The 24,659-nt window shown below is 42.0% G+C and overlaps 1 protein-coding gene and 1 pseudogene across 4 annotated transcripts; one reads left to right on the top strand and one right to left on the bottom strand.

The window, feature by feature from the left end:
- Positions 1-1,195: 1,195 nt before the first annotated feature.
- On the top strand, positions 1,196-14,180 carry SDR42E1 (short chain dehydrogenase/reductase family 42E, member 1). 4 transcript variants are annotated; one of them, XM_066243559.1, is made up of 3 exons: positions 1,196-1,262; positions 10,394-10,487; positions 11,017-14,180. In XM_066243559.1, exons 2-3 carry the CDS (start codon positions 10,420-10,422, stop codon positions 12,125-12,127), a joined length of 1,179 nt encoding a protein of 392 aa, XP_066099656.1. In that variant the 5' UTR covers positions 1,196-1,262; positions 10,394-10,419; the 3' UTR covers positions 12,128-14,180. The 4 variants fall into 4 exon arrangements, with proteins under 4 accessions (XP_066099656.1, XP_066099653.1, XP_066099655.1 ...); XM_066243556.1 differs by lacking the exon at positions 1,196-1,262 and adding an exon at positions 1,328-1,453; XM_066243558.1 differs by lacking the exon at positions 1,196-1,262 and adding an exon at positions 1,478-1,625.
- Positions 14,181-21,638: 7,458 nt separating this feature from the next.
- LOC136313595 (pre-mRNA-splicing regulator WTAP pseudogene) lies at positions 21,639-24,230 on the bottom strand (annotated as a pseudogene).
- Between the last annotated feature and the right edge of the window lie 429 nt (positions 24,231-24,659).

Below are 24,659 nucleotides of genomic sequence, written 5' to 3'. Positions count from 1 at the left end.
CGGGCTCATCTGGTTTGAGCAAAAGCTCACCAGCTTGGATCCAAGGTCGCTGGCTCAAGCAAGGGGTTACTCGGTCTACTGGAGGCCTGCGGTCAAGGTACATATGAGAAAGCAATCAAAGAACAACTAAGGTGTCGCAATGCACAACAAAAAACTAATGATTGATGCTTCTCATCTCTCCGTTCCTGTCTATCCCTCTCTCTGACTCTCTCTCTGTCTCTGTGTAAATAATAATAATAATAATAATAATTTAATTTTATTGATTTTTAGAGAGAGAGGAAGGGAAAGAGAGAAGGAACATCAATCTGTTCCTGTATGTGCCCTGACTGGGGATTAAGCCAGTAACCTCTGTGCTTCAGGACAATGCTCTAACAAACCAAGCTTTTAGGCCAGGCCAGAGCATGACCTTTATTAATTTTTATATTGAAGTGTCCTTGTGACTTTGTGTTCTTAATAGAAGCAGCAGTAAATGACATGTTTTGTATGAGCTTCTTTGATTCTGAATTCAGCAAGAGCAGCATATGAAGTCAAAATCTCCACCCTTTGAACCACCAAAATGAAATCTTCCCAGCCAGGGTTCAATTAGTGTGTGTGTGTGTGTATGTGTGTGTGTGTGTGTGTGTTCGCATGTGCACCCTACATGCAACCTTTAAGCAAATTCACAGAGCCTGCAACTTTCCATAGAATCCAACTCCTAATGAGGAAACAAAAGATGGGAGTCTCAGGAAGACCTTTGAAAAAGGATGAAAACCTTCCTGTTTACATGGCTTTTAAGTCTTTGGTCCTTCAGCAACAAAGGTTAGTCTAGGCCTTCTTGCCTGCTCAGTGACCAGAGTGAAACTGGAAAAAAATATTGTGAAAATCAGAAACACGGGAAAACATATGGACACACATAAATGTAGAAACTCGGAAATAAATACATAGAAACGTAAAAAGGTAACAGGGAGACTTTAAAAATTTAGGAGTCCCAGGAAGCCTCATCCATCGCCCCTCTGTCGGTCCATCCACTTTCCACCTATCCTTCCATCCAAGCAATCAACACTAATTGAGCTGAGCCCCTATTTATCAAGCATCGTGCTCAGCAAGGGCGGGGGCGGGGGCGGTAGGGAGAGACACTCAGAGATGGAGGTGGAAGTCTAAAGGCAGAAACTGGAGGTGGGAATATCAGTAGACGTGACTCTGTAAGGGCTCCCACGAAGTTGAAATATAGGGGTTGGGCACGTCGGGACGATTCAAGGAACGAACCCGCCGCCACAGCACAGGTGAGAGCGGACTAGAAACATGCACATCATAGAGATGCCAAGACCGCCAAGCTTCCTAGAGAGGTCAGGAAGTGGCTTCAAGAGGCCCGTCAGAAGGCTCGGAGGCGCCGAGCTGGGCTGGCCCCTGGCACTTGAGGTCTGTCCTCCCTGGTCTCGTGTAGTTCGCTGTCGCGACGTGGTCTGCCGCCGCTGTGAGTGGGCTGGGGTCGAGAGGACAGCCCCTGAGCGGGACCCGAGCCGAGCTAGCGGGAGCGCCGCGGCTCCAGCGCGCTCCGGGGGCCGCTGAGGGCGTCCCTGGCTGTGCCTGGGCGGCGTGGTAGCCCAGGGAGGATGAGCCCCCTGGCAGGTGGTGCACAGGCGGTAGTGAGTAACGCTGACCGGGGGGCGAGAAAATCCTCCCCTTTTCAGTTCTTCAGGATTCCAAGGAGTCGGGCTCAGCGTGCCTTTCAGGAATGTCTGTATGGCCTGAAACGCTGGCGAGCCGCTGCTGTTCTCTTTTTTTTTCCTGTTGATTTTTAAAACAGCAATCCCCCAAGCTCAGAGCTTTCAGCAGGCATCTGTATCTAGCTAGATTTGATTCATATCTTTCATTTTCATCTCACTTTTTGGGTAAAGATTACCCTCTCTTTGTGACGAATAATAGTGGTTTCCCATTTAAAATGGCAGTGTAAGGTTTCCATTTAAAAATAGATGCATTTTTTTCATCCCGATTTGCCAAGGTTGCTGGTTGGATCCCCGGTCAGGGCACATACAAGAATCAATCAATAAATGCGTAAATAAGTAGAACAACAATTAATGTATCTATCTATCTCTATCAAAAATCAATTAATTGGCCCTGGCTGGTTAGCTCAGCGGTAGAGCGTCGGCCTGGCGTGCGGGGGACCCGGGTTCGATTCCCGGCCAGGGCACATAGGAGAAGCGCCCATTTGCTTCTCCACCACCACCACCCCCTCCTTCCTCTCTTTCTCTTCCCCTCCCGCAGTGGAGGCTCCATTGGAGCAAAGATGGCCCCGGGGCTGGGGATGGCTCCTTGGCCTTTGCCCCAGGCGCTAGAGTGGCTCTGGTCGCGGCAGACCAACGGCCGGAGGGGCAGAGCATCGCCCCCTGGTGGGCAGAGCGTCGCCCCTGGTGGGCGTGCCCGGTGGATCCCGGTCGGGCGCATGCGGGAGTCTGTCTGATTGTCTCTCCCCGTTTCCAGCTTCAGAAAAATACAAAAAATAATAATAATAATAATAATCAATTAATAAATTTTAAATAAAATAAAATGAATGTAGTTCTTGTAAAAAGATTAGTAGATTTAAATAAAACAATAGGTAAGTAATAAGACCAGAAGTACCAGTTGTGACAGAAATTGTGAAAGTACCAAGTGAACAACACTGCATTGTCCCAATCCAGTTGGGAGTCCTGCAGAACTGGCTTCAAACCCTGGGTTCAGCTCAGCCACTTATGATGTGTGTCATTAGTGGGCCAATTTCTTTTCTTTTCTTTTTTTCCTTAGATTTTTTTTCTTCCAGCATTATTGAGCTATAATTGACACATAATGTTGTGTAATTTTAAGCTGTACAATGTGATGTTTTGATACATGCATATATTGTGAAATGATCACAATAAAGTTAGTTAACATCTCCATCACCTCACATAATTAGAATTTTTGTGGGTGATGAGAACTTTTAAAGATCTCTTGGCAACTTTAAATCATGTATTGCTAACTGTAGTCACTAGAATTTATGCTGTTTATATAACTGAAAGTTTGTACCTTTTGATCAACGTCTCATCCCCTTATGCCCCCCAACCCACCCACCCTGGTGATTATTCTACTGTTTCTCTGATCTTAACTTTTTTTAGACTCCACAAATAAGTGATACATAGTGTCTGTCTTTCTCGGTCTGACTTACTTTACTTAGCATAATGTCATCAAGTTCTGTTCATGTTGTCATAAATGGCAGGAATTTCTTCTTTTTATGGCCGAATAATATTCCATTGTGTTTTTTATTTATCCATTCACCTACTGGTGGACAGTTCAGGACACTTAGGTTGTTTCCATGTCTTGGCTATTATGAATAATGCTGCAGTGAATATGGGGGTGCAGGTATCTTTTTAAGATAGTGATTTCATTTACTTCAGATATATGTATGGGCAAGGTTCTTAACCTTTGAGCCTTTATCCTTGTATCTGAAAAGCTGAGAATAGTTCAGGGTGAGGCAAAAATAGATTTACAGTTGTGAGTATGTGGAGAAGTTTATTCTTATATTATTATTTATTCATTATTGTGTTATTTTCCACACAAATAACTGTAAACCTACTTTTGCCCTACCCTGTAATAACTACCTCAGAAGATTGTTCCTGAGGCTGCAGTGGTAAGTCTTTAAAGCCCCTTTCCACCTCATAAAAAATAATAAATGTAGCTGTAGTTATTGTCATTTTTATTTTAGCAAGGAGGAAACAGGATCAGAGAGATTCAGTGACTGCCCAGGGTCATCCAGGGGATTGATGGGAGATCCAAGTCTAGAACCAGATTTTCTCATTTCCAACCAGAGAAGCTTCACCCAGCATCCCCATTACCTCCACCTCATGGGAGGGGATGAGCGTCTCCACCCTTCCCCTCCAGGAAACGGAGAGGTCCTGTGAGTTTGCAGAATATGATAGCTGTGAAAGCCCCCACACGACTCAGGTCAGTAAATTTGGGATTAACAAATTAGTACTTGTCTCAGAGGGTTGTTAGGAGCATCAGGAGAACTAACTCATGGAAGGGGCTTAGTACAATGCCTGGCACACAAGTGCTTAATAAATGGCAGCAAGATACTATATACTTGGATCTGATGAAATGGCAGACTGAGCTAGAGAGGGAAGTACAAGTGTAGCACTCCTTGCAGATATGGCAGAAAGAGGCGTTTGAACAGGTTGCAGAGCACTCGTTCCTTTTGGACTTACTGGTTCTGTGATCTGCCAGATACTCCTTGTCCCTGCAGATATTCCTGGAGAAATGGCCTATGCCTGCATGGACTTTAGAAATCTAATGGGAAATACCAGTTATAAAATTATGTAATTACTTTTGTCATAAGCATTGTAAAGAATTGCAAGAATCTTTTATGCAATAAATATTTGGGTAAAAAGTTTGAGTGGGTAGCTGGACAAGAAGATTTGGTATACCTAAGGTGACAAGAATTAGACTCTGTCCTGCCACCTTCAAAATAGTATACTCAAATACTCTTATGTTTTATGAATATATCGACTTTCCACTTGATAATTTCCTCCCTCTTTAGTTTTGCAGTTTATATCCCTTTTACCTGCGTCAGGGTTACCCTTCTTATCATCTCTAAATACTTCTTGTTTTTATTTTTGTTGACAGAGAGAGGAGAGGAGCAGATAGGGACAGACAGGAAGAGAGAGATGAGAAACATCAGTTCTTTGTTGCAGTACCTTAGTTCATTGATTGCTTTCTCATATGTGCCTTCACTGGGGAGGCTATAGCAAAGCAAGTGACCCTTTGCTCAAGACAGTGACCTTGTGCTGAAGCTGCTGCGCCCTTGCTCTACCCGAGTAAGCCCATGCTAAAGCCGGCGACCTCAGGGTTTCGAACCTGTGTCCTCTTCATCCCAATACAGTGCTCTATCCACTGCGCCACTGCCTGGTCAGACAATAACTACTTCTTCATCTTTGTTGCTTTGACTGCTTTTTGATAAACACATAATTTTCAGATCATGCATGGAATTTGAACAGCATATTTATTTATTTATTGACAGAGACAGAGAGAGGGACAAATAGGTACAGACAGGAAGGAAGAGAGATGAGAAGCATCAATTCTTCATTACTGCACCTTAGTTGTTCATTGATTGCTTTCTCACATGTGCCTTGACCAGGGAGCCACAGCAGAGTGAGTGACCCCTTGCTCAAGTCAGTGACCTTGGGCTCAAGCCAGCGACCTTTGGGGTCATGTCTATGATCCCACATTCAAGTCAGTGACCTCTCACTCAAGCTGGTGAGCCCACGCTCAAGCTGGTGACCTCAAAGTTTTGAACCTGGGTCCTCCATGTCCCAATCCAACCCTCTATCCTCGGTGCGACTTACTACTCTCAATACCTGAGAACACTGTTACCTTTTGCATCTAATTAGTACTCGGGCAGTCATTTAAAACATACCATCATAGGGTTGAACTACCTGGAATATTTTTATCTTCCTTAAAGTAAATACAGTACATTTTTATTTTATTTGTTCATTTTTAGAGAGGAGAGAGAGACAGAGAGAGAGAAGCGGGGAAGAGCTGGAAGCATCAACTCCCATATGTGCCTTGACCAGGCAAGCCCAGGGTTTCGAACCGGCGGCCTCAGCATTCCAGGTCGACGCTTTATCCACTGCGCCACCACAGGTCAGGCAGTACATTTTTATTTTAAAGAAAGCAGTCTTCAGTTTTCCTCTCTGCTCCATACTCTAGTGGCACCTAAATTTGTATATTGCATTGTGATACCAGAGCGTTAGTAACATCTAGAACTCAAGGGATGAAGGAACTCGGTGCATAATCTAAGGTTCTTATTACTGATCCTTAGTATTTAATTAGGTCTTTGTAAATCTGAAGCACTCCTAGTCATTTTTATGAGTTTCTCCTAATAACTTCCCTGTGAGATGTCAACTTTATTACCCTCACTTTATCTTTGTATTATCAAGAGGTCAGACAGGTTTTAAATTTCATTTTTTTCCTGTTTGTAATTAAGATTCCTTTTTCTTGATCATGTATTTAACTTGAACCTGTATCACCTGCAGTGACTGCTTGGGTCAGATGTGACCCTTCCCCACCACCTAGAGAAAAGCAATTACAAACACAGCCACGTTTGGGAAGAACTGTAAAGCAATTGCAATTACAAACGCCAGTCTGAGTGCCCGGCCCCAAGAAGGAATTAGATGGAAACGAATTAATAAAACAGAAGGCACAAAGTATAAAAATATCAGGCAGCTGATTGAAGAAAATACATTCTTTTTAGCCCTTCTGGCTTAGTGTTTATGGAAATTGCTTGTGGTTTTCTGCAGAATGTATTTGCTGCAGTTGTTCTGTGCCTATTGATGTAGGGAGCCAGCAAGGGAGGAAGCAGCTCCTGTGTGGTACCATTGAAACTGGTAATCTACAATCTAGAAAGGTTTCACTGACCTGGTGGATAGGCTTCTTTTCATGGCTGTTTGGCCTGCTAAATCAATTTTCCTCACTCCTTGCCTTTCTCTTCTGACCCTCTTGATCAGGTCAGTTATGCAAGTTCTTGCCTCAGATCATTCTAGAATTTGTTGGAAGGTAATGAGGAGTGGCATGAGTAGACCTGGCAGGTACTCTGAAGCATTAATAACTTGAACTTGTACATCCCCAGCATGATTAATGTGCACATGAGCCATGATTGACCTGTGGTCTTCCGACTGGGCTGGAATGTGCAGTTTTTAAAACAAAGAATAAATAGAGATTAAGAAAAATTTCTGTTGGAATTTTCGTACTTGGACTTGTTGAGGCCTTTTTCATTTTTGGAATTTCTTATAGTGGAATTCTTGTGGAGAGATTGAGAAGATCTTAAACTTTGTTATCTGGTATCCTATTAACCAAAGTTCTGTTAACCAGACAGAACATTTGTAAAATCTGTGTGTGTTTTCAGTTAGTGACAACACCTTCCTCAGACTTCACCTGGACACTGCCTGCTGCCGCCTCATTCAGTGAGCGGCTTACCAACCCTCATCCCAATTTCAGTGCTCACTCTGGCATTTTGTCCTCAACAGCTCTCTAGCCCAGATCATCATCACTCCTACATAGACTCTTACCTATTTCCAGGCTCTCCCCAACACAGGGAAATCTTGATCTTTTGCAAAAACCAAGTTAGTATACCAGTTCTGTAAACCTAAAAAGGCTTTCTATTGTCTACACAGAATAGAATTCAGACTCCCCCAATAGTGACTCAAAGCGGTCTTCAAGCTACTAACACTAGGTTACCTTTCCACCCTAACTCACTGGCTGCTTCACCAGCCACCACAGACTTGCCATATTAGTTGCCCGACATCATCAGCCTTCCCTGTTGCTATTTCATTCATTTATGATGTTCCCTCAACCTGTAGTAACACTCTGCCTCACCTCAGCCTGCCTGAGTCTTCCTCTGTCCCATTTCAACTCTAACGCTCACTCGGATGAAGTCTTCGCTGATCTGGCCTTCAGAATCAGTCTCCCTACTCCACCTCAGTGGTTCCAACATGATCACAGCGATCTTATTTCTCCTTTACGACTTGTACGTTAGATATTTGCAACAAAAGACTCTCTCCATCATCATAGCTCTAGGATGTAGGAAATCGGTCTCATTTAACTTTATGTTTTTATTCCAGAGCTTTATGTGAGATAAATTAAATTAAAATGGCAGCCTTAACTGGCATATATAATAATGACTCTGACACTGCAGGGCCCTGCATGATGTGTGCCCACCGTCATTTTACTACTCTGGATATATTTCACAGTTCACAGTCATCCATAAACTCAACAAATATTTGTTGCAGATCTACCATGTTCCAGGTTCTGGTGGGGACTCATTAGCAAAAAAGGCCAAAGGTCTGTGTTTTCATGGCATTTACATTCTGTTGGAAGGAGGAAAATAGTTAAACCTTTGACTATTGAGTTTTTTTCATGCTCACTGACCCCCAGGAGTGAGTTTTTTTTCCAAAAAGTGAAATTATTGATAGTTCCAGTTACAGTTTTATTAACTTAAAATCATGTTTGTTTGATAACCAATTTACGGAAACAGGAAGAACATACATTTGCCTTTTTTAATGTTGCCTTACACATTTTTAAAATAAATCGATTGTACTCTGGATGGTCAAGAGGCACGAAGAGGTACATGAACATTCGTACTACTCAAAGGGTTAAAATACAAACAAATCACTTTAGATAGTGAAATGTGCCATGAGGAAAACAAACAGCCTTTGTGGTAAGGGAAACTATTTTAGATGGGGCAACCAAAAAAGCCTCTCTGAGTTGAGTAAATGACACTTGGGCAGATCTAAACATTGAGAAAGATGCAGCCAGGCAATGACACTGAGCTGAAACAGAAAGGGATCTTCAAGGCACAAGTGAGCTCGGTGTCTTTAAGGAAAGAAAGTCCAGGTTGTTGGAGGGTGGAGTAGTAAAGGCAAAGAGTGTGAGAAGAAATCAGAATGCCACCAGGTCATGGAGGTGAAGGTGGGAAATCTGGATTAAAAAAATCAATGACTGACGTCTAGGTACTGTGTTTTGAAACAGCATCTGTAACAAAGTCATGCAATTAAATTACGTACTAGAAATGACTACATTTAGTTTTATGGCTACTCCAAATCTAAAAGGGAGTGTTCTGTACTCAGAAGATAAGAGAATCATAAGGTCACTGTTAGGTAGATTAAAGTGATGCTGGAACATTCATTTTTCACGACTTCTCTTGTAAGCTGTGGCAATTGTTTAGTCAGCCCTTTGGAATCCGTCAGCCATCCCCCACACCATTTTGCTCAGTTTTCCTCACATTTCTCACTCTTCTGCATACCCTCAAGCCATTGAGACAATCGCTTGCTGAATCTTGTCCTCAGCTGTCATAACAACTGAGTTCTGCATAAGTGATATGATTAGCTTTCCTGGCAATCTGACCCACTTAGTACACTTCGCCAGAAGAGCCTGTGCTTTTGAGAAACCCAGTCATGGTCTGTGGGAGTGTAATAGGGTCATTGAACCCCCATGCTCTATCCCAGTGGTAGTCAACCTGGTCCCTACCGCCCACTCGTAGGCATTTCAGCTTTCATGGTGGGCGGTAGCAGAGCAACCAAAGTATAAATAAAAAGATAGATTTAACTATAGTAAGTTGTTTTATAAAGATTTATTCTGCCAAACTTAGCGAAAATCCGACATAAAGTACTTGGTAAGTAATTATTATTATATGCTTTAACTTGCTGTAACTCTGCTTTATAAATTTTATAAAGTAAAGTTACTTCCCTACTTTATAAATCACCATTACTGTGGAACGGGTGGGCGGTTAGAAAATTTTACTACTAACAGAGGTACAGAAGTGGGCAGTAGGTATAAAAAGGTTGACTACCCCTGGTCTAGAGCTTGAAGAAAAGGAAATTGAGAACTGACATTCATGGAGTACCTACATTCTCTCAGGCATTTTGCTGGGTGTTTTTATATACTGTCCCATTCAGTCTTCATAACTTGTGAGCTTATTATCAGCACCGCTTTTTAAAGGCAGCAACATGCTCAGAGGGACTAACTTGTCAAAGTGGGATGGTTCTTGGTTGCTTGCAGTCTCCTGCCTAACCACACCTCTCAGTGTCTCCACTGACTTGAGTGAGTGAGTGAGTGTGTGTTCCCAGTGCATCTGAGAACCTCCGTGCCTCCTGCCTGTCCATTTCTTCTTAAGTACAAAGAGTCAAGTGGCTCACTTTTTGCTTATTCTCTCTTGTTCTTGACAGAATGGGGCCTTAAGAAAATATTTTTATAAGATATAATTTACAATATACAATAATAATTATTTTTATATAGATGTGAGATCCCCGTAGGCCTTGACCACATACAGTACTTACAAGATGTCCGGGTGGGGGTGGGGGTAAAGTGAGGAATGTGGTTTCCTAGATGAAAGAAATTTTTGCTCCCTATTTTTTAAATATAGAGTTAATAAAATACTAGTATTAAACCATGCTGCAAGTGTGCTATTTTAAGTAAAAGATGTTAGAAATTGGCTGTAGGGTTCTGTCCTTGATGTTTCTGGTGCATGGGAGAAAACGCTTCTCCCTGCCAAATCTGAATGAATTCTTTTCCAAAAGGCTCTAATTTTGTCCAAGGATTAAGAATAATGCCTTATATTTGGAAAGCGTTCTGTGGTGTCCAAAGCACTCCCAGGTAATTATCTTATTGAACCTTCACACTGTTGTCTGGCAGGCAGGGCAGATATTTCTGGCCTCATAATACATAGGAAGAAATCTGAAGCCCAGGAAGTGAAGAGAAGAGGGACTTGGCTAACTTTCACACGGTCATGACTGGAACCTAGGTCTTAGCTTTTCTTTCCACTAGAGCTGACTGCCTTTTTGTTAACACCGAATTAGGGACAGTCGTATTTGCATTTGGCTCAGTAATAATACTGCATACTTCTTTCTTATAGGTCCCGTTTTCTTTTGACTGCTATATATGGACTCCCAAAAATCTCCGAAGGGAAGTGTCCTCATTACAGGAGGAGCTGGCTATTTTGGTTTCCGGTCAGTGCATCTAAAAAATATGTCCATGGGATTATTTTACTGGTAGTTGCAGAAAAAAAGTTTTCAACTATGACATTAATACAATATATACTTTTACTTGTTTGTATAATGTTAAGCCAGGAATGAACTATTTTTCCCACCGCTCAGATACTGAAATTGAGAGCTATAGATAAATTCCGTGTTAAGAAAAATTCTTATAAACCCATTTATTTGTAGGGGGGGAGATACTCACATCACCAAAACCAATTTAAAATAATAGGAGTTCTTTTAGTTATGTTGTGAATCATAAATATTTCAAAGGATGGATGGTAGGTCCTAGAATACAGAGGGAAAATGTGCCATGTAGATGCCACCATCACATTGTAATTTAAGTAGATGGGCTTATTCTCATTTTTTAATATTTGCATAAGACTTACCCCAATAAGGAATTCACAATAGACCAAGAAGACTTGGTAAGTTAGTTGACACACTTTTCCTAGGTATAGCTTAATAGTGATATTATATAATTTTTGCTCTTTTATTATTTCAGCCTAGGCTGTGCCCTGAACCAGAAGGGAGTCCATGTGATTCTGTTTGACATTAGCAGCCCTGCTCAGACCATCCCAGAAGGAATCAGATTTATACATGGAGACATTCGCCACCTCTGGGACGTAGAGAAAGCCTTCCAGGGTGTGGATGTCACTTGTGTGTTCCACATTGCCTCTTATGGAATGTCAGGGCGAGAACAACTGAATCGAACCCTGATCGAAGCTGTCAATGTGGGGGGCACAGACAACATCCTCCAGGCTTGCAGGAGGAGAGGCGTGCCAAGATTAGTTTACACGAGCACTTTCAATGTCGTCTTCGGAGGTCAAGTTATTAAAAATGGAGATGAATCTCTGCCTTACCTACCTCTTCACCTCCATCCTGATCACTACTCTAGGACCAAAGCTATTGCAGAGAAGAAGGTGTTGGAAGCCAATGGTACACCCCTGGAAAGCAGCAATGGTGTCTTAAGAACTTGTGCTCTGAGGCCAGCTGGCATCTATGGGCCTGGAGAACAGAGGCACCTTCCCCGAATAGTGAGCTACATTGAGAGGGGCCTGTTCAAGTTTGTGTACGGGGATCCCAAGAGCCTGGTTGAATTTGTCCATGTGGATAACTTGGTGCAGGCTCACATTCTGGCCTCAGAGGCCCTGAAAGCTGACAAAGGCTACACTGCCTCTGGGCAACCCTACTTCATCTCAGATGGCAGACCCGTGAACAACTTTGAGTTCTTCCGGCCTTTGGTTGAGGGCCTGGGCTACCCATTCCCATCCGTTCGCCTACCCTTAACTTTTATCTACTATTTTGCTTTCCTAACAGAGGTGGCCCACTTTGTTCTGGGCCAACTCTATAACTTCCAGCCCTTCCTTACCCGCACAGAAGTTTACAAAACTGGCGTCACACATTACTTTAGCCTAGAGAAGGCCAAGAAGGAGCTAGGTTATGAGGCTCAGCCATTTGACCTCCAGGAAGTAGTAGAATGGTTTAAAGCCCAGGGTCATGGTAGAAGTCCTGGGAGTCGTGACTCTGAGTGTCTTACTTGGGATGAGCTATTGGTCTTACTCTTGGTTATAGTGGTTCTCACATGGCTGTCTTATGTGATTTTGCCACTGTGAAGGAGGAGTTAAAAATAAGGAGCTGATGATCACACTTGCTGAGATAGTTTTCAGAAAAGACAAGTTTTAAAATATAGATGGATAGATATAACTAGCTGGTGCCAAATTTTGGCTTTTCAAATTGCTACTTAAGAATAGATTCTTGGTTAAGTCTTTATTTCTTACCTCTTTGTGCTGATCCTGATGGGAGAAAAAAGATACATATAAATTAGAAAAATTTTTGTGTGTTTCCTCCCTCTTCAGATGGGTGCAATAGAAGTCTTTTTGGAGCCATGGAGATTGGGAATGCCTTACCTGAATTTGTCAGAAGCCAAAAACATATTTATTTTCATTCCACACACTATGCATCTATTTTAAAGGGACTAAAATACACACTGATAGGAGGATGACAAACTACTAACAGGCTTGAAAATGTGTGAAAAACACCAAATAGGGCCAGATCTCTACAGACCTACCCCCTGGGGACATGGTGGCCATTGTAGGGGAGGCATTAGCTATTCTCAACGTATGTCTTAGGAATTAGTTTTTGTGTTTTGTGATAAAAGCACATTATACCAGTGTGACCACATGCTAATGTTTAATGTTTAAACAAATAAACCTTTATCTGACCTCATAACATTCTTTTGAGGATTAAATTAATCACAGCATATAAAGTTCCACTTATACTTAAGCCATTATTTTTAATATTATTATATATTTCTTATGAGGGTTTTCTTCCTCGGGGTATTCAGTTTAAAGGGTGCTGTTGCTACTAACCTTTCTGGAACGCTTTTATGGTATGCTCTCAGAGTCTGTAACAAATGTGTTTGAATATACCCAGTGTTTTTAAACTTTTGGTCTCTGAGGATAGATTGAAGTTTAGGAAATAGCTAAAAATCTGATGATTAAGGAAGATAATCAAGCTAATGATGCCATTCGTAATTGAAAAACAAAGCATAACTGAAAAACCAATAGACTGGTTTTTTTACTCGGAAGAATTTTGGTTCTCTGAAGGCACTTTCCAGTGACAAATGTTTTGAACAATGGCAGCATTGTCTAGCCACCCACGGGGACTGCCTTGGAAGATATTCAAATTGTACCGTTGCATAGGAACTGAAGTGGAAAGAAGACAGAGAATCTTTACCCATTCCATGATTCTAACTACAGAGAGGACAGTATTAAAACATAAAAACATTATAGATTGCTGTGGAGAGTAATGTTAGCATTGTCTTGGAAGTATTTGTAGACAGAGGCTGCTAAATGAACAGTCCCTGGTGAATGCTGCCTGGATGTTTTGGAAGAAGTGTTCAACTTCATACCAGAAAACCTGCAACCATTAATATTTTGTGTGGCCTTAACCAAGAAACCAAAGCCTCATACCTTAGTTCCTTCGTTTGGGAAATGGGAATGACTGTATTTTCCCTTTCTATAAACCCCCCTACCCACCTCACAGGGTTTGTTGTGAGCATAAAATAAGATGTGGTGAGAATAATTTTAATATATAAGTTGCAACAAAAATGTGGTAGTTGTGATTGTTTTTGGTAAAATATTTTTAGAGTCTTCTATCATCAGATGGCTTTTGCTTTTTAGACCGGGGTAACTTGTGTGAGCACCTACAGCATATCTAATGCTCCAGGTATTATGGGGCAGGTTTCTCTTCCCTTCACAGTTTCATAGTCTAGTGATAGCATGGTGTGTCCATATGAGAAGGTCACTGATAGTCCAGATAAGTACAGTAAAGCATTTATCCATTGCCATTGAGAGGTATCACAGACTTCCCAAACGTGTTTTTAATGATGTCCTTCAAAAGAATGATATATATTTTTCAGTTTTCTCAAACCAAGTATACCAAGCATAGCAGGGTATTGCTTTTTTCACCCCCACCACACTCAACAAATATAAACGAAATTCAGGATTATTATTTGGGTTTTGTTGTCATCCAAATATGAGATATTTTGCCATTTCACAACATTTGACATTGTTGTCCAGTCTCTCCTTAAAACAGTTCATTTACTTTTCATAAACTCATACTCTTCTGCTCTTTCTCCTTGTATAAATATTGCTACATAATAAATTACCCCAAGACATATCACCTTAAAGAAATAAACAGTATCTTCTAGTTTCCATGGGTCAGTTATTTGGGTACGGCTTAACTGGGTAACTCTTATTTAGGGTCTCTTGAAGGTCACCTCATGGTGTTGGCTGGCATTGCAGTCATCTGAAAACATGACTAAAGCTAGATGGTTCACTTCCAGGATGGTCATCCACATGGCAGAAAACCTCAGTTCCACACACGTGGGCCTCTCTGTAAGGTTGCTTGAATGTCCCCATGACATGGCAACTGGTTTCTCCAAAGCAGGTGATCCAAGAGCAAGGTAGAAACTGCAGTGTCTTTCCTGACTTATCCTGAAAAATCACACACTATCACTCCATAATATACTGGTCACAGAGGTCTGTTCTATTCAGTGTGGGAGGGAATTGCCCAGTAGTGTGAATAGCAGAAGATGGGGAATATTGGGGGCCATCTTGGAGTCTGGGCTCGGGCTCCACTCTCAGAGTCATCCTTCCTTTTCTATGAATGGTAGCCCCTAATTACAGCTACAGAGTTTTCTCATTCTGCTTCCAACCAGTAGAATTGGGGCTGGGCGTCCAAAACCCTCTAGATTTTGTGTTGTATCTCTTTCAGTCCAAGTTGTAGTGTTACTGTGAATATAATTATTTGGAACAATTTATGTATAAACTATGAGTCTTATTTGCAGTTCACTTCATCAAGTAAAAGCTATACCCACAAATTTCTTTGAAATAAGTCTGTCTCTACTTTGGGCTTCTGCTCAGACCACTGAGGAACAAACAGTACCCTTAAGATTCTTTTTTTTTTTTTTTACAGAGACAGAGAGAAAGTCAGAGAGAGGGATAGACAGACAGGAACAGAGAGAAGAGAAGCATCAATCATTTGTTTCTCGTTGCGCATTGCGACACCTTAGTTGTTCATTGATTGCTTCCTCATACGTGCCTTGACCGCGGGCCTTCAGCAGACTGAGTAACTCCTTGCTCGAGCCAGCGATCTTGGGCTCAAGCTGGTGAGCTTTTTTGCTCAAACCAGATGAGCCCACGCTGAAGCTGGTGACCTCAGGGTCTCGAACCTGGGTCTTTTGCATCCCAGTCCGACGCTCTATCCACTGCGCCACCGCCTGGTCAGGCCCCTTAAGATTCTTGTTGTGAGAACAGCTGAGGTAGTAGCTTAGTCTCTCTAAACCTTAAAAGGTTTTCTACCTACAACCTTGGTCATGCACTGTCTCTTCTACACTATATTGGCTTCATACATTATGTTAGCCCTACTGCATGTGGGAGGAGACCACACAAGGCCATGAATATCAGGAGGTGGGGATCATTGGAGGCCATATTGGAGTCTGCTACCACTCCCTGCATCTCATCAGTTTTCCTATCTCTTCCACTCCCATTTAAAATGGTCAATTTCTTCAGTGCTCAGAGCTAGTTCCCTTTCTAATACCATACCTTTTTCCTAAGTTGTCTTGTCCAAACCCCTGGCTTTAAATTCCTTTTCTAATCCAAGCATATAGTACTAAATTTATAGTTCTATCTCAGATCATTCTTCTGAGTTCCAGACCCATCTGTCTAACTACCTCTGCATCTTCACCTGAATATTTCATGTGCATCTTTCAGTCAACATCCAAAATGGAGATTGCAATCCTTCAACATTCTTACAGGCTTTCTTTCCCTAGTAAATGTCACCAGTACCCATTAAATTTCTCATGCCGGAAATCAAGGATAATCTTTGGTCCCTGCCTCCCCTTAACGTGGTATAACTTTTTTTTTCTTAGATTTTATTATTTTATTTTGAGAGAGAGAGAGAAAGAGAGAGAGAGAAGGAGGGAGGATCAGGAAGCATCAACTCCCATATGTGCCTTGACCCCGTAAGCCCAGGGATTCAAACTGGCGACCTCGGTATTCCAGGTCAATGCTTTATCCACTGTGCCACCACAGGTCAGGCAATGTGACACACCTAACCCACCATTAGGCTCATTGATTCTACCTGCTGCTCATGCTCCCATTATACAAGTGTTACCTCTCTCCCCTGGACTCCAATAATAATCACTTTTCTACTTACATTCACTCCTGCCTCTCTTCAATCCATTCTTCATATGCCAAGCAGAGTGACACTATAAAGATGTAAATCTGTCACTTCCCCACTCAAAACTCTTCCTAGATTCACGTTGAACATCCTAACATAACCCAAGAGGCTTGCCTGATCTGGCCCCTTGCCTACTGCTCCATGCACATCTCACACCATACTTCTCTGCCCTACTTGCACTGGTTTTTTGTAGATTTGTGAGTTTCAAGTTTATTACAACCCTGCTCCTTTTTTTTTTTTTTTTTTTTTTTTTTTTTGACAGCATAATGTTTATTTCATACTTGAGTCTCTTCTTCTAGAGGCCTTCCCAGAACCCAACAAGTTACTTTTGGTCCTGCTACAAGTTCTTATAGCAACCTGCTTTTTTTCTGTGGACTTTATCACAACTTTTAATAGTCTAATGCTTACAAGTTTCATGAGGGCAGGAACTTTGAGTTACTCTAATTCCTTACACAAAACAGAAGTTCAGTGAGTATTTTTTGAATGAATGTTATTTTTTTTTCCCTTTGGCACACAAATAATTTACTGTTTTTTTATTTGTTGAATACTGGAAAAAATAGCCAACCCACTAGAATTGTTTGTAAACTAAGTCAAGACTAAATGATGCGGTTATTTAGCATATGATATGGTGGAGCTATTAAATGCTGTAAGATCCAGTGAAGAGAGAGGGATGTAGGCAGAGTGGAAAGTTATTTGTGTTCCCTCCAAACCGCAGCTGCAAACTGACCACTTTAATCCTTTGAGTAGTACAAACGTTCATGTACGTCCTCGTGCCTCCTGACCATCCAGAGTCCGATCGATTTATTTTAAAAATCTGTAAGGCAACATTTAAAAAAGGCAAATATATGTTCTTGTTTAAATAAATTGGTTATCAAACAAACATGATATTAAGTTAATAAAACTGTAATCGGAACTAATTTCATTTTTTGATTTCTTTTTTTTTTTTTTTTTTTTTTTTTTTTTTGCATTTTTCTGAAGCTAGAAACAGGGAGAGACAGTCAGACAGACTCCCGCATGCGCCCGACCGGGATCCACCCGGCACGCCCACCAGGGGGCGACGCTCTGCCCACCAGGGGGCGATGCTCTGCCCATCCTGGGCGTCGCCATGTTGCGACCCTCCTGGGTGTCGCCATGTTGCGACCAGAGCCACTCTAGCGCCTGGGGCAGAGGCCACAGAGCCATCCCCAGCGCCCGGGCCATCTTTGCTCCAATGGAGCCTTGGCTGCGGGAGGGGAAGAGAGAGACAGAGAGGAAGGCGCGGCGGAGGGGTGGAGAAGCAAATGGGCGCTTCTCCTACGTGCCCTGGCCGGGAATCGAACCCGGGTCCTCCGCACGCTAGGCCGACGCTCTACCGCTGAGCCAACCGGCCAGGGCTAATTTCATTTTTTGAAAAACAATTCACTCCCAGGGGGTCAGCGAGCATGAAAAAAAACTCACTACTCAAAGGGTTAAAGAACTCAGTCTATTATATGAAAGATGATGCCCTCTTTAAGGTCAGGTGATATTGCAGTTAATCTCGTTAGTTCTAGGGTTCCCAGCTGCCATCACCTTCTCTCAACCTTGGATTGAATCTCCAAAATGCAGAAAGCTAGTGCATGTGGAAGCATTCCTAGACTCCTGGGCATAAGCCACCCAGCACTGCCACCCCAAGGTGGCACTTCCAAAGAGTAGACAGGTCCATTAGCGTGTTGGAGGATAACATTGGACAAAGAACCCTGTAGTGGAACCCAAAGGTAATGCAAAAACTGCTCGTGTCTAAAAGAGAGAACAGACAAAGAACCCAGCAACCCTGTTGAAATCCTTGATTTTCTTAGTGCTGTCCTGGTCATGGGTGTCAGGGGTGCTTCGTTAGGAACAGTAGGCCAAATGTCCAATTCTGGCCTAACGTTTTCCTAGGCTATAAGTATTTTTCAAGCCTGCAGCAGAGGTTTAAGGAGTCTTTTCAAGAAAAGGTTTTCTTTTCCCCAAGCACCTAACATGGTGATTATGAGAAAGCCAGTATTGCTTTGTCACAGATTTAATAAGCTCTGTGCTCTGGTGCTAATGGCCCCCCTGTTAGCTGGCCTTGGCAGCCAACACCAGCAGTTAGCATCTTAAAATTGTCACTGGTTGCTAGCATCCCTTGTTTGAGAGAATGACACCTCACCCCCCCCTTTTTTTAAAGATTTTATTTATTCAATTTTCAGAGAGGAGAGAGAGAGGGGGGAGGAGGAGGAAGCATCAACTCCCATATGTGCCTTGACCAGGAAAGCCCAGGGTATCGAACAGGCGACCTCAGCGTTCCAGGTCGACGCTTTATCCCACTACGCCACCACAGGTCAGGCTCACTCTCCTTTTTTGATGAGAGAAACCCATTCCTAGCTAGCCCTTCCATAGGGCTGACCTCCATCTGCAAGGCCTGGCCAATCAGAAGATGGTCGTGCCTTCTGAGCGCATGCATTGGGATAAAGTGGGCCAATCAGCGTCCTCTTCTCAACTTCGGGTGCGGTTTGGTGATGCTCTCACTGTGAGGAGTGCTCCTTCGTAAGGTTAGGCTTTGGGGCTGCCGTGGACTCTCCCAACCCAAAGGAGAGACTGAGTTCTAGTAATCTTGTTTGGGCTCCTGGTTGCAGCCTTGAGTTAAGTACAGCAGAGCCAAGAAACGCAGAGAGAGCAGGGCCTTGAAAACATCACCGGGGCTCTGCCACCCAGTCGTACCCAAGGCTAACTTCATCCTGGATCATCGTGTCATGTGAGTGTCGGTCCATTTTCTTTTCTGCTTAAAGTTTTTTGAATTGGCTTTTTCTCCATGGCTTGGAAAAGTTCCTTGTTTATAGTGTTTACAGACCACTCCTCCGCACAGGTGACCGTACTTTGTGGTTTCCAAAGGTACTCACTCTGCATTCACCTGTGTGTCCTCTTCCTTACGGAGGGGCGGGGCTCTCCTTCAGCCGCATTTGAATTTCTTCCTTCAGAATAGGACTGATTTTCTTTAGAATCATGTATATTTGGGTTAGACCTACCTTTAAGTAGCCTCATTCAAACTCTCCCGTTCTGTGGTAAGAAACCTGCTTAACAAAGTGATTTGTTTCCCAGAATTTTGGTGTCCGGTCAGGGTAGGGACCGTGTCTGTTTTGTCAACTTCTACAGAGAACACAGAACAGTCTCTCCACCAGCCCAATAAGCTGGTTGGCCGAATACATTTATCAGCCAGGTGATTTTTACCACTGATCTCCCAGCTACCCCTTCCTTTAAGCCTGTATTTCCGGCCCTATCTGAACATAAGAACACCGGAGGCCTAAGGTAAAACACACACGCACTGCTCACACACACACACACACACACACACACACACACACAGATGCCACTATTAACTCCAGTCATCATGCTACTTATTTTATTTCTAGATTTATTTCAGGCGCTCTCATCACAAAAGAAATAACTGAGAAATGTTAATCAGCTTGACTGTATAATCATTTCACTTTGTATGTATATCAAATCATGTTGTACACCTTAAATATGTATATACAATTTTTACTTAAAAAAGAAAATCGACTCCAGAGGAGTGATGTTATACAGAAGAGCAGAGTGGGAAGCTCTAAACCCAGTAAACTAGTGTGTGTGTAAGTGTGTGTGTGGGTTTTGAAGGCAGGGGGATGATTAGAACCAACATCTTTAGAACTTTTGATGTTATGTTTACTTTACCACAAAACAAAATATATATTACAGACTCCAAATTCTTCCCCTAGCAGTTCTGATTCAGAAGGCCTGTGTGGGTTGGGCGCCCTCACTCCAAGTGTTTCTTATCTTCTAACAAGGAGGTGAAGTGCTGCCAGATACCAAACAGGTGCTGCCTTTGCAACAGCTAAGTGAGAGGCTCCAGATTCTCCCTGGCTCTCTGCTTCCCAATGCTTTGCAACACAGGTGCTCAGGACACTTTTGCTGAATGAATGGGGAGATGGGCCCCACAAAAGGGCCTCCCTCCTTCTTTCTGCAGGCCCACTTATTGTTTGTTGAGTGACAAGCAGAGTCACATCTCAGTGCTGACTTTTCCAGCCTGCCTGAAACTTGCTTCCTTTGGCCAAAGGGCTCCTTTTGAAACCCATTCAGCTGGGCCTGGTTACCCGATCTCTTAACACCCATTAACCGTTTGCTATTGAAAATCTTACCTGAAATGGAATCAAACAACTCACAGCATCTCCAAACTGGACAAACTCATATGGTATTACCCTTCTGTATGTTAGGTCTCACACACCAGGAAAGGTATCTTTGTCTGGACCCAAGTAATTATGACTGAGGTAAAATCTAGCTCACTACAAAGAAATGATCCATAACAAAATGCCCTGGGAAAATGTCTTTCAGTCAACAGGGGCTTAATCTGCAGTAACTTGCAATGCTTATTTTTAACAGAGCCAGTTGAAACATAGTAATTTAATTTGGCATCACTAATAAGTAGGATTTTAATCCTGACAAATATTCTAGATGTCTTTTTCCCTAGTCCTCCTGGGTTGTCTATTACAGATCTAAAAGTAAAATACTTCCTCACCAATATAATGGTGGGCAAAAGTAGGTTTACAGTTATAATACAATAAATAATAATACAAGAATAAAGTCTTTCATGTACTTACAACTGTAAACACAGTTTATTCTTGTATTATTATTTATTAGTGTATTGTCCACATGAAACACTATAAACCTACTTTTGCCCCACCTTCTATATATTTAAAAAAAATTTTTTTCAAGGCACATTTAATTTAATATCAAGAGTGCAATAAAAAGGCCCAAATGCAGTAAAGGAACACATTCTCCCATTAACATTAATGACAGAGTTCTTTCAACAATTGAAAGGAATAGAGTTATAGTACCTTTCACTACTAAAAAAATACCACAGTGAGTCTCATCACAGCCAATATTCTTATACATTTGAATTGAATGTTTATAATGCTTTAAACAGTGTAAACCTGAAATTTGATACCATACCTTCGTGTTTGTACAGTTCTCAATAAGATTATCTACAGTATTAACAACCAAACAACAAACCATTGGTTAAAACCACATTGATTTAAGGCTCATTCAAGGACTATGAATGGTTAAATATATAACCTACTGTATTGATATCTATTATTTGATTTTCTCATACCTATTAAAATTTCTTAGCAAATAAACCCTGGAAGGGAAAATTCACCTCATTTGAGTTCCAACCCAGAGGTTTAATCACAAAGTCCACAGTCTTATCGGCAAAACTGATAGAGTATCTCTTAAGTAACTGTGCTCAAGGTTAAGAGTAATGCATATTCCATTTTTACATTTCACTGAAATTTTACATATTCAATTCATGATTTTAGGTCTTTATTCCTCCAAACTGAAGACACAGAAACATTTCTCAAGGGTCTACATGTTCTAGAAGGATTTTTTTTGTTTTGTTTTTTTGCAGGTGGCTATTTATTTGGAGCAGTTCGATGTCATAAGGTCTCTGAAGTAAGGAAGGGGAAGAGAAAAATCTGAAACACAAGGTTCATCTGGTAAGTTTTGCATTAACCATTACAAGTTAAATAGTATAAGAATGTGGCTATTATTATTATTATTATTATTATTACTCAAAACATCTGAGTCTTGGTGTGGAAACAAGTAGTTGGCTGTCCCACCACCGCTTTCTCATAGTGGGACAGTCATGGAAGTCTTGGCTGGGGTGTATGATTTGTCTACCTATCGAGTGTAAAATTCCAGGTATTCAGTTCATTTTGGGCTTGTCTTTAGTCTGTTGCAGTTTCCTTTTTAGGAAAAACAAGTTGATCACTGGGTCTACCGTTGTTGATCTCAGCCGGGCAACAATAGGCTGAAGGACTTACTTGCGGTCCTGGATTTGAGGAGTACACACTGGCATCAGTTGCTCTTTGGTCACATTACTAGGGTGTTTTCCCTGCATGCAGACTCTTGTTATTGCTGCTGCTTTCGTTTTATTTTTCCAGTTCTCTTAAGCCCTTAAGTTATATCATTAGAGTTCAGATCTGTGTATTTGCCCTCAAAGCTTGCACATATGCTTCATGCTATTTCCATCATAACATTAACTCTTCTCGTGCCATCATTTTGAAATCTGTTCCACTCAGTCAAACCTTTTTGTGAAGAGGTTGCTCACTGGGTTAGTCATCTTGAATCCTCTTCAGACAGAGGCTGAGGTCACACTGGCCACCCAGGCCACTCAACCTGCTGCTGGCCCCCTTTTATTTGCAGGTCTGGCTGCCACAAAATGATGCTGAGGAAGGGAGCGAAGCCACCATTCCTATATTTTAAATTTTTCTTATGAGGATGAGTCGTCTTGTGCTCCTAACCATTCATTAAGCACTAGTATCTTGATTAGCAGATATGGATCTGAAATGCTCCCCAGCTTTAAAGAAAAATGATTTGCTGTGTTGCTGGGGCAATCACAACACCTCTGCTTAGTTGTGATCAAGTAACTGCCACTGAGATTTTGCTTCTGAGTTTTTTCAACATTGGGATATGATTGATATTAGCCTGTCACTCTCATTTACTATGTTACTGAAAGGTAATAATTCTTTCTTTTTTAATTTTTTTTATTTTTTAAATGTCTTCTGGTAGATATTTTTTTTCTTTTTAGATTTTATTTATTCAATTTTTTTAGAGAGAGGAGACAGAGAGACAGAGAGAGAGAAGGGGGGGGGGGCAGAAAGCATCAACTCCCATATGTGCCTTGACCAAGCAAGCCTGGGGTTTCGAACCAGCAACCTCAGTGTTCTAGGTCGACACTTTTACACACTGTGCCACCGCAGGTCAGGCTGAAAGGTGATCATTCTTAAGTTAATTGCTACTACTACTTGTGTTTACATACTATGTGTGAGGCTTTTTCTTGAGCTCATTTAGTTCTCTAAATGACTTTAAGAAGTAGATATTTGTATTACCAGTTTACACGTGTAAAAATGAAGGTTTAGAGAGTTGGAGAATCTTGCTCAAGATCACCCAAAATCATTCTGCTAGGAAGTGGCAAAGCTTGGATTTGAGCCAGTTCCACTGAATGCAGACACCAGACTCTTAACTACCATGTTTGAGGTGGCTTTATGGTTTTCACATGACACTCTCCAAGGCCAAACATCACCCAAACTGCATTTGCAGTTAAAATAAACTATTTATTTGTTGCAAAAAACAAAAACCATGTAACTGTACATAGTGACTTTTGCTGCATAACTTTTAAGTTACATCAAAAGGCAAAGCATTATTTTACCATGTAAACCTGTGTGTGGGGGGAGGTTGGGGTGTGTGTGTGTGTGTGTGTGTGTGTGTGAGAGAGAGAGAGAGAGAGAGAGAGAGAGAGAGAGAAAGAAAGAAAGAGAGAGAGAGAGAATCTACTAGAATTCAACTTGTTTAAAGTCAGGAGTATGGCGTGTTAGCCCTAATAACCCGTCCTACATTCTCCAAGAACAGTTGGTTTGCTTTTGTACCTATTTGTGTACTGACATTGGTCATATTACACATGTCCTAATTCTCTCTCCCTCAGTTAGCATTCTAAGGCACTATCTTGAGAGCAGAGCTCACCTAATTTTCAGCAGACTGATAATTGCCTCCCCTGCAGTCTCTTGCATCATTCTGAGCAAGGAGCCCGGGCCTAATAAAAAATCTGCCAAAGTAATAAAAATGCTGAGTCTAACTTGTAGAAGTATTTTTAAATTATTTTTATTTATTCATTCATTTGAGAGAAGAGAGAGAAAGAGAGAGAGAGAGAAGGCAGGGAGGAGCAGGAAGCATCAGCTCCTTGACCGGACAAACTCAGGGCCCCGAACCGGCAACCCCAGTGTTCCAGGCTGACACTTGATCCACTGCGCCACCACAGGTCAGGCTGTAGAAGTATTTTTTAGATGTTTGAATTCTCCCATAGAAAGGGAGACTTTCAAAGCACTTCAGAAGTTTCTTCAAACTCTGGGAACACCTTAAACCTTCGTCGCCCAAGTGGAAAAGAGTTCTTTGGAAGTGGCCGATCATGGTTCCCCCTGTGCTCAAGAGTCTCATGCTCTTGCTTGCCCTTCCTTAGGCAGGATCTGTTTGCTTAGTACAGTTTGACTGGGCAAATCTCCCCCTGATCTGCGAAGTGGAGATAATGCATTCCTCGCTCATCTCACAGGGAGCTTGTGTGGATGAGAATGCATGGAGGCCCTTTTTGTAACCCACAAAGAACGAATACATGTAGGTCCTTAATGGTGTTTCCGCCGGGACAGGCTGAAGGGTTTGGAGGGGAAGCTGGTGTGTCCAGGAAGAAATGTGACACGTGCTAGTGAGTTTGAAGCATTCAGGTGGAATGCTCAGTAAGAAGCAACATAGGGCTGGAGTTTAAATGAGAACTGGTTTTCCAAATAGTGATGGCTGTAATGAAAACGTCTCACTGAGTCACAGCTATTTGAGGGGTGCTGGTCT

Source organism: Saccopteryx bilineata, chromosome 9, assembly GCF_036850765.1.
Source record: "Saccopteryx bilineata isolate mSacBil1 chromosome 9, mSacBil1_pri_phased_curated, whole genome shotgun sequence".
Taxonomy (NCBI): Eukaryota; Metazoa; Chordata; class Mammalia; order Chiroptera; family Emballonuridae; genus Saccopteryx; species Saccopteryx bilineata.
The sequence above is the reverse complement of the archived record's forward strand: the minus strand, read 5'-3'. Positions and strand labels throughout refer to the sequence as shown.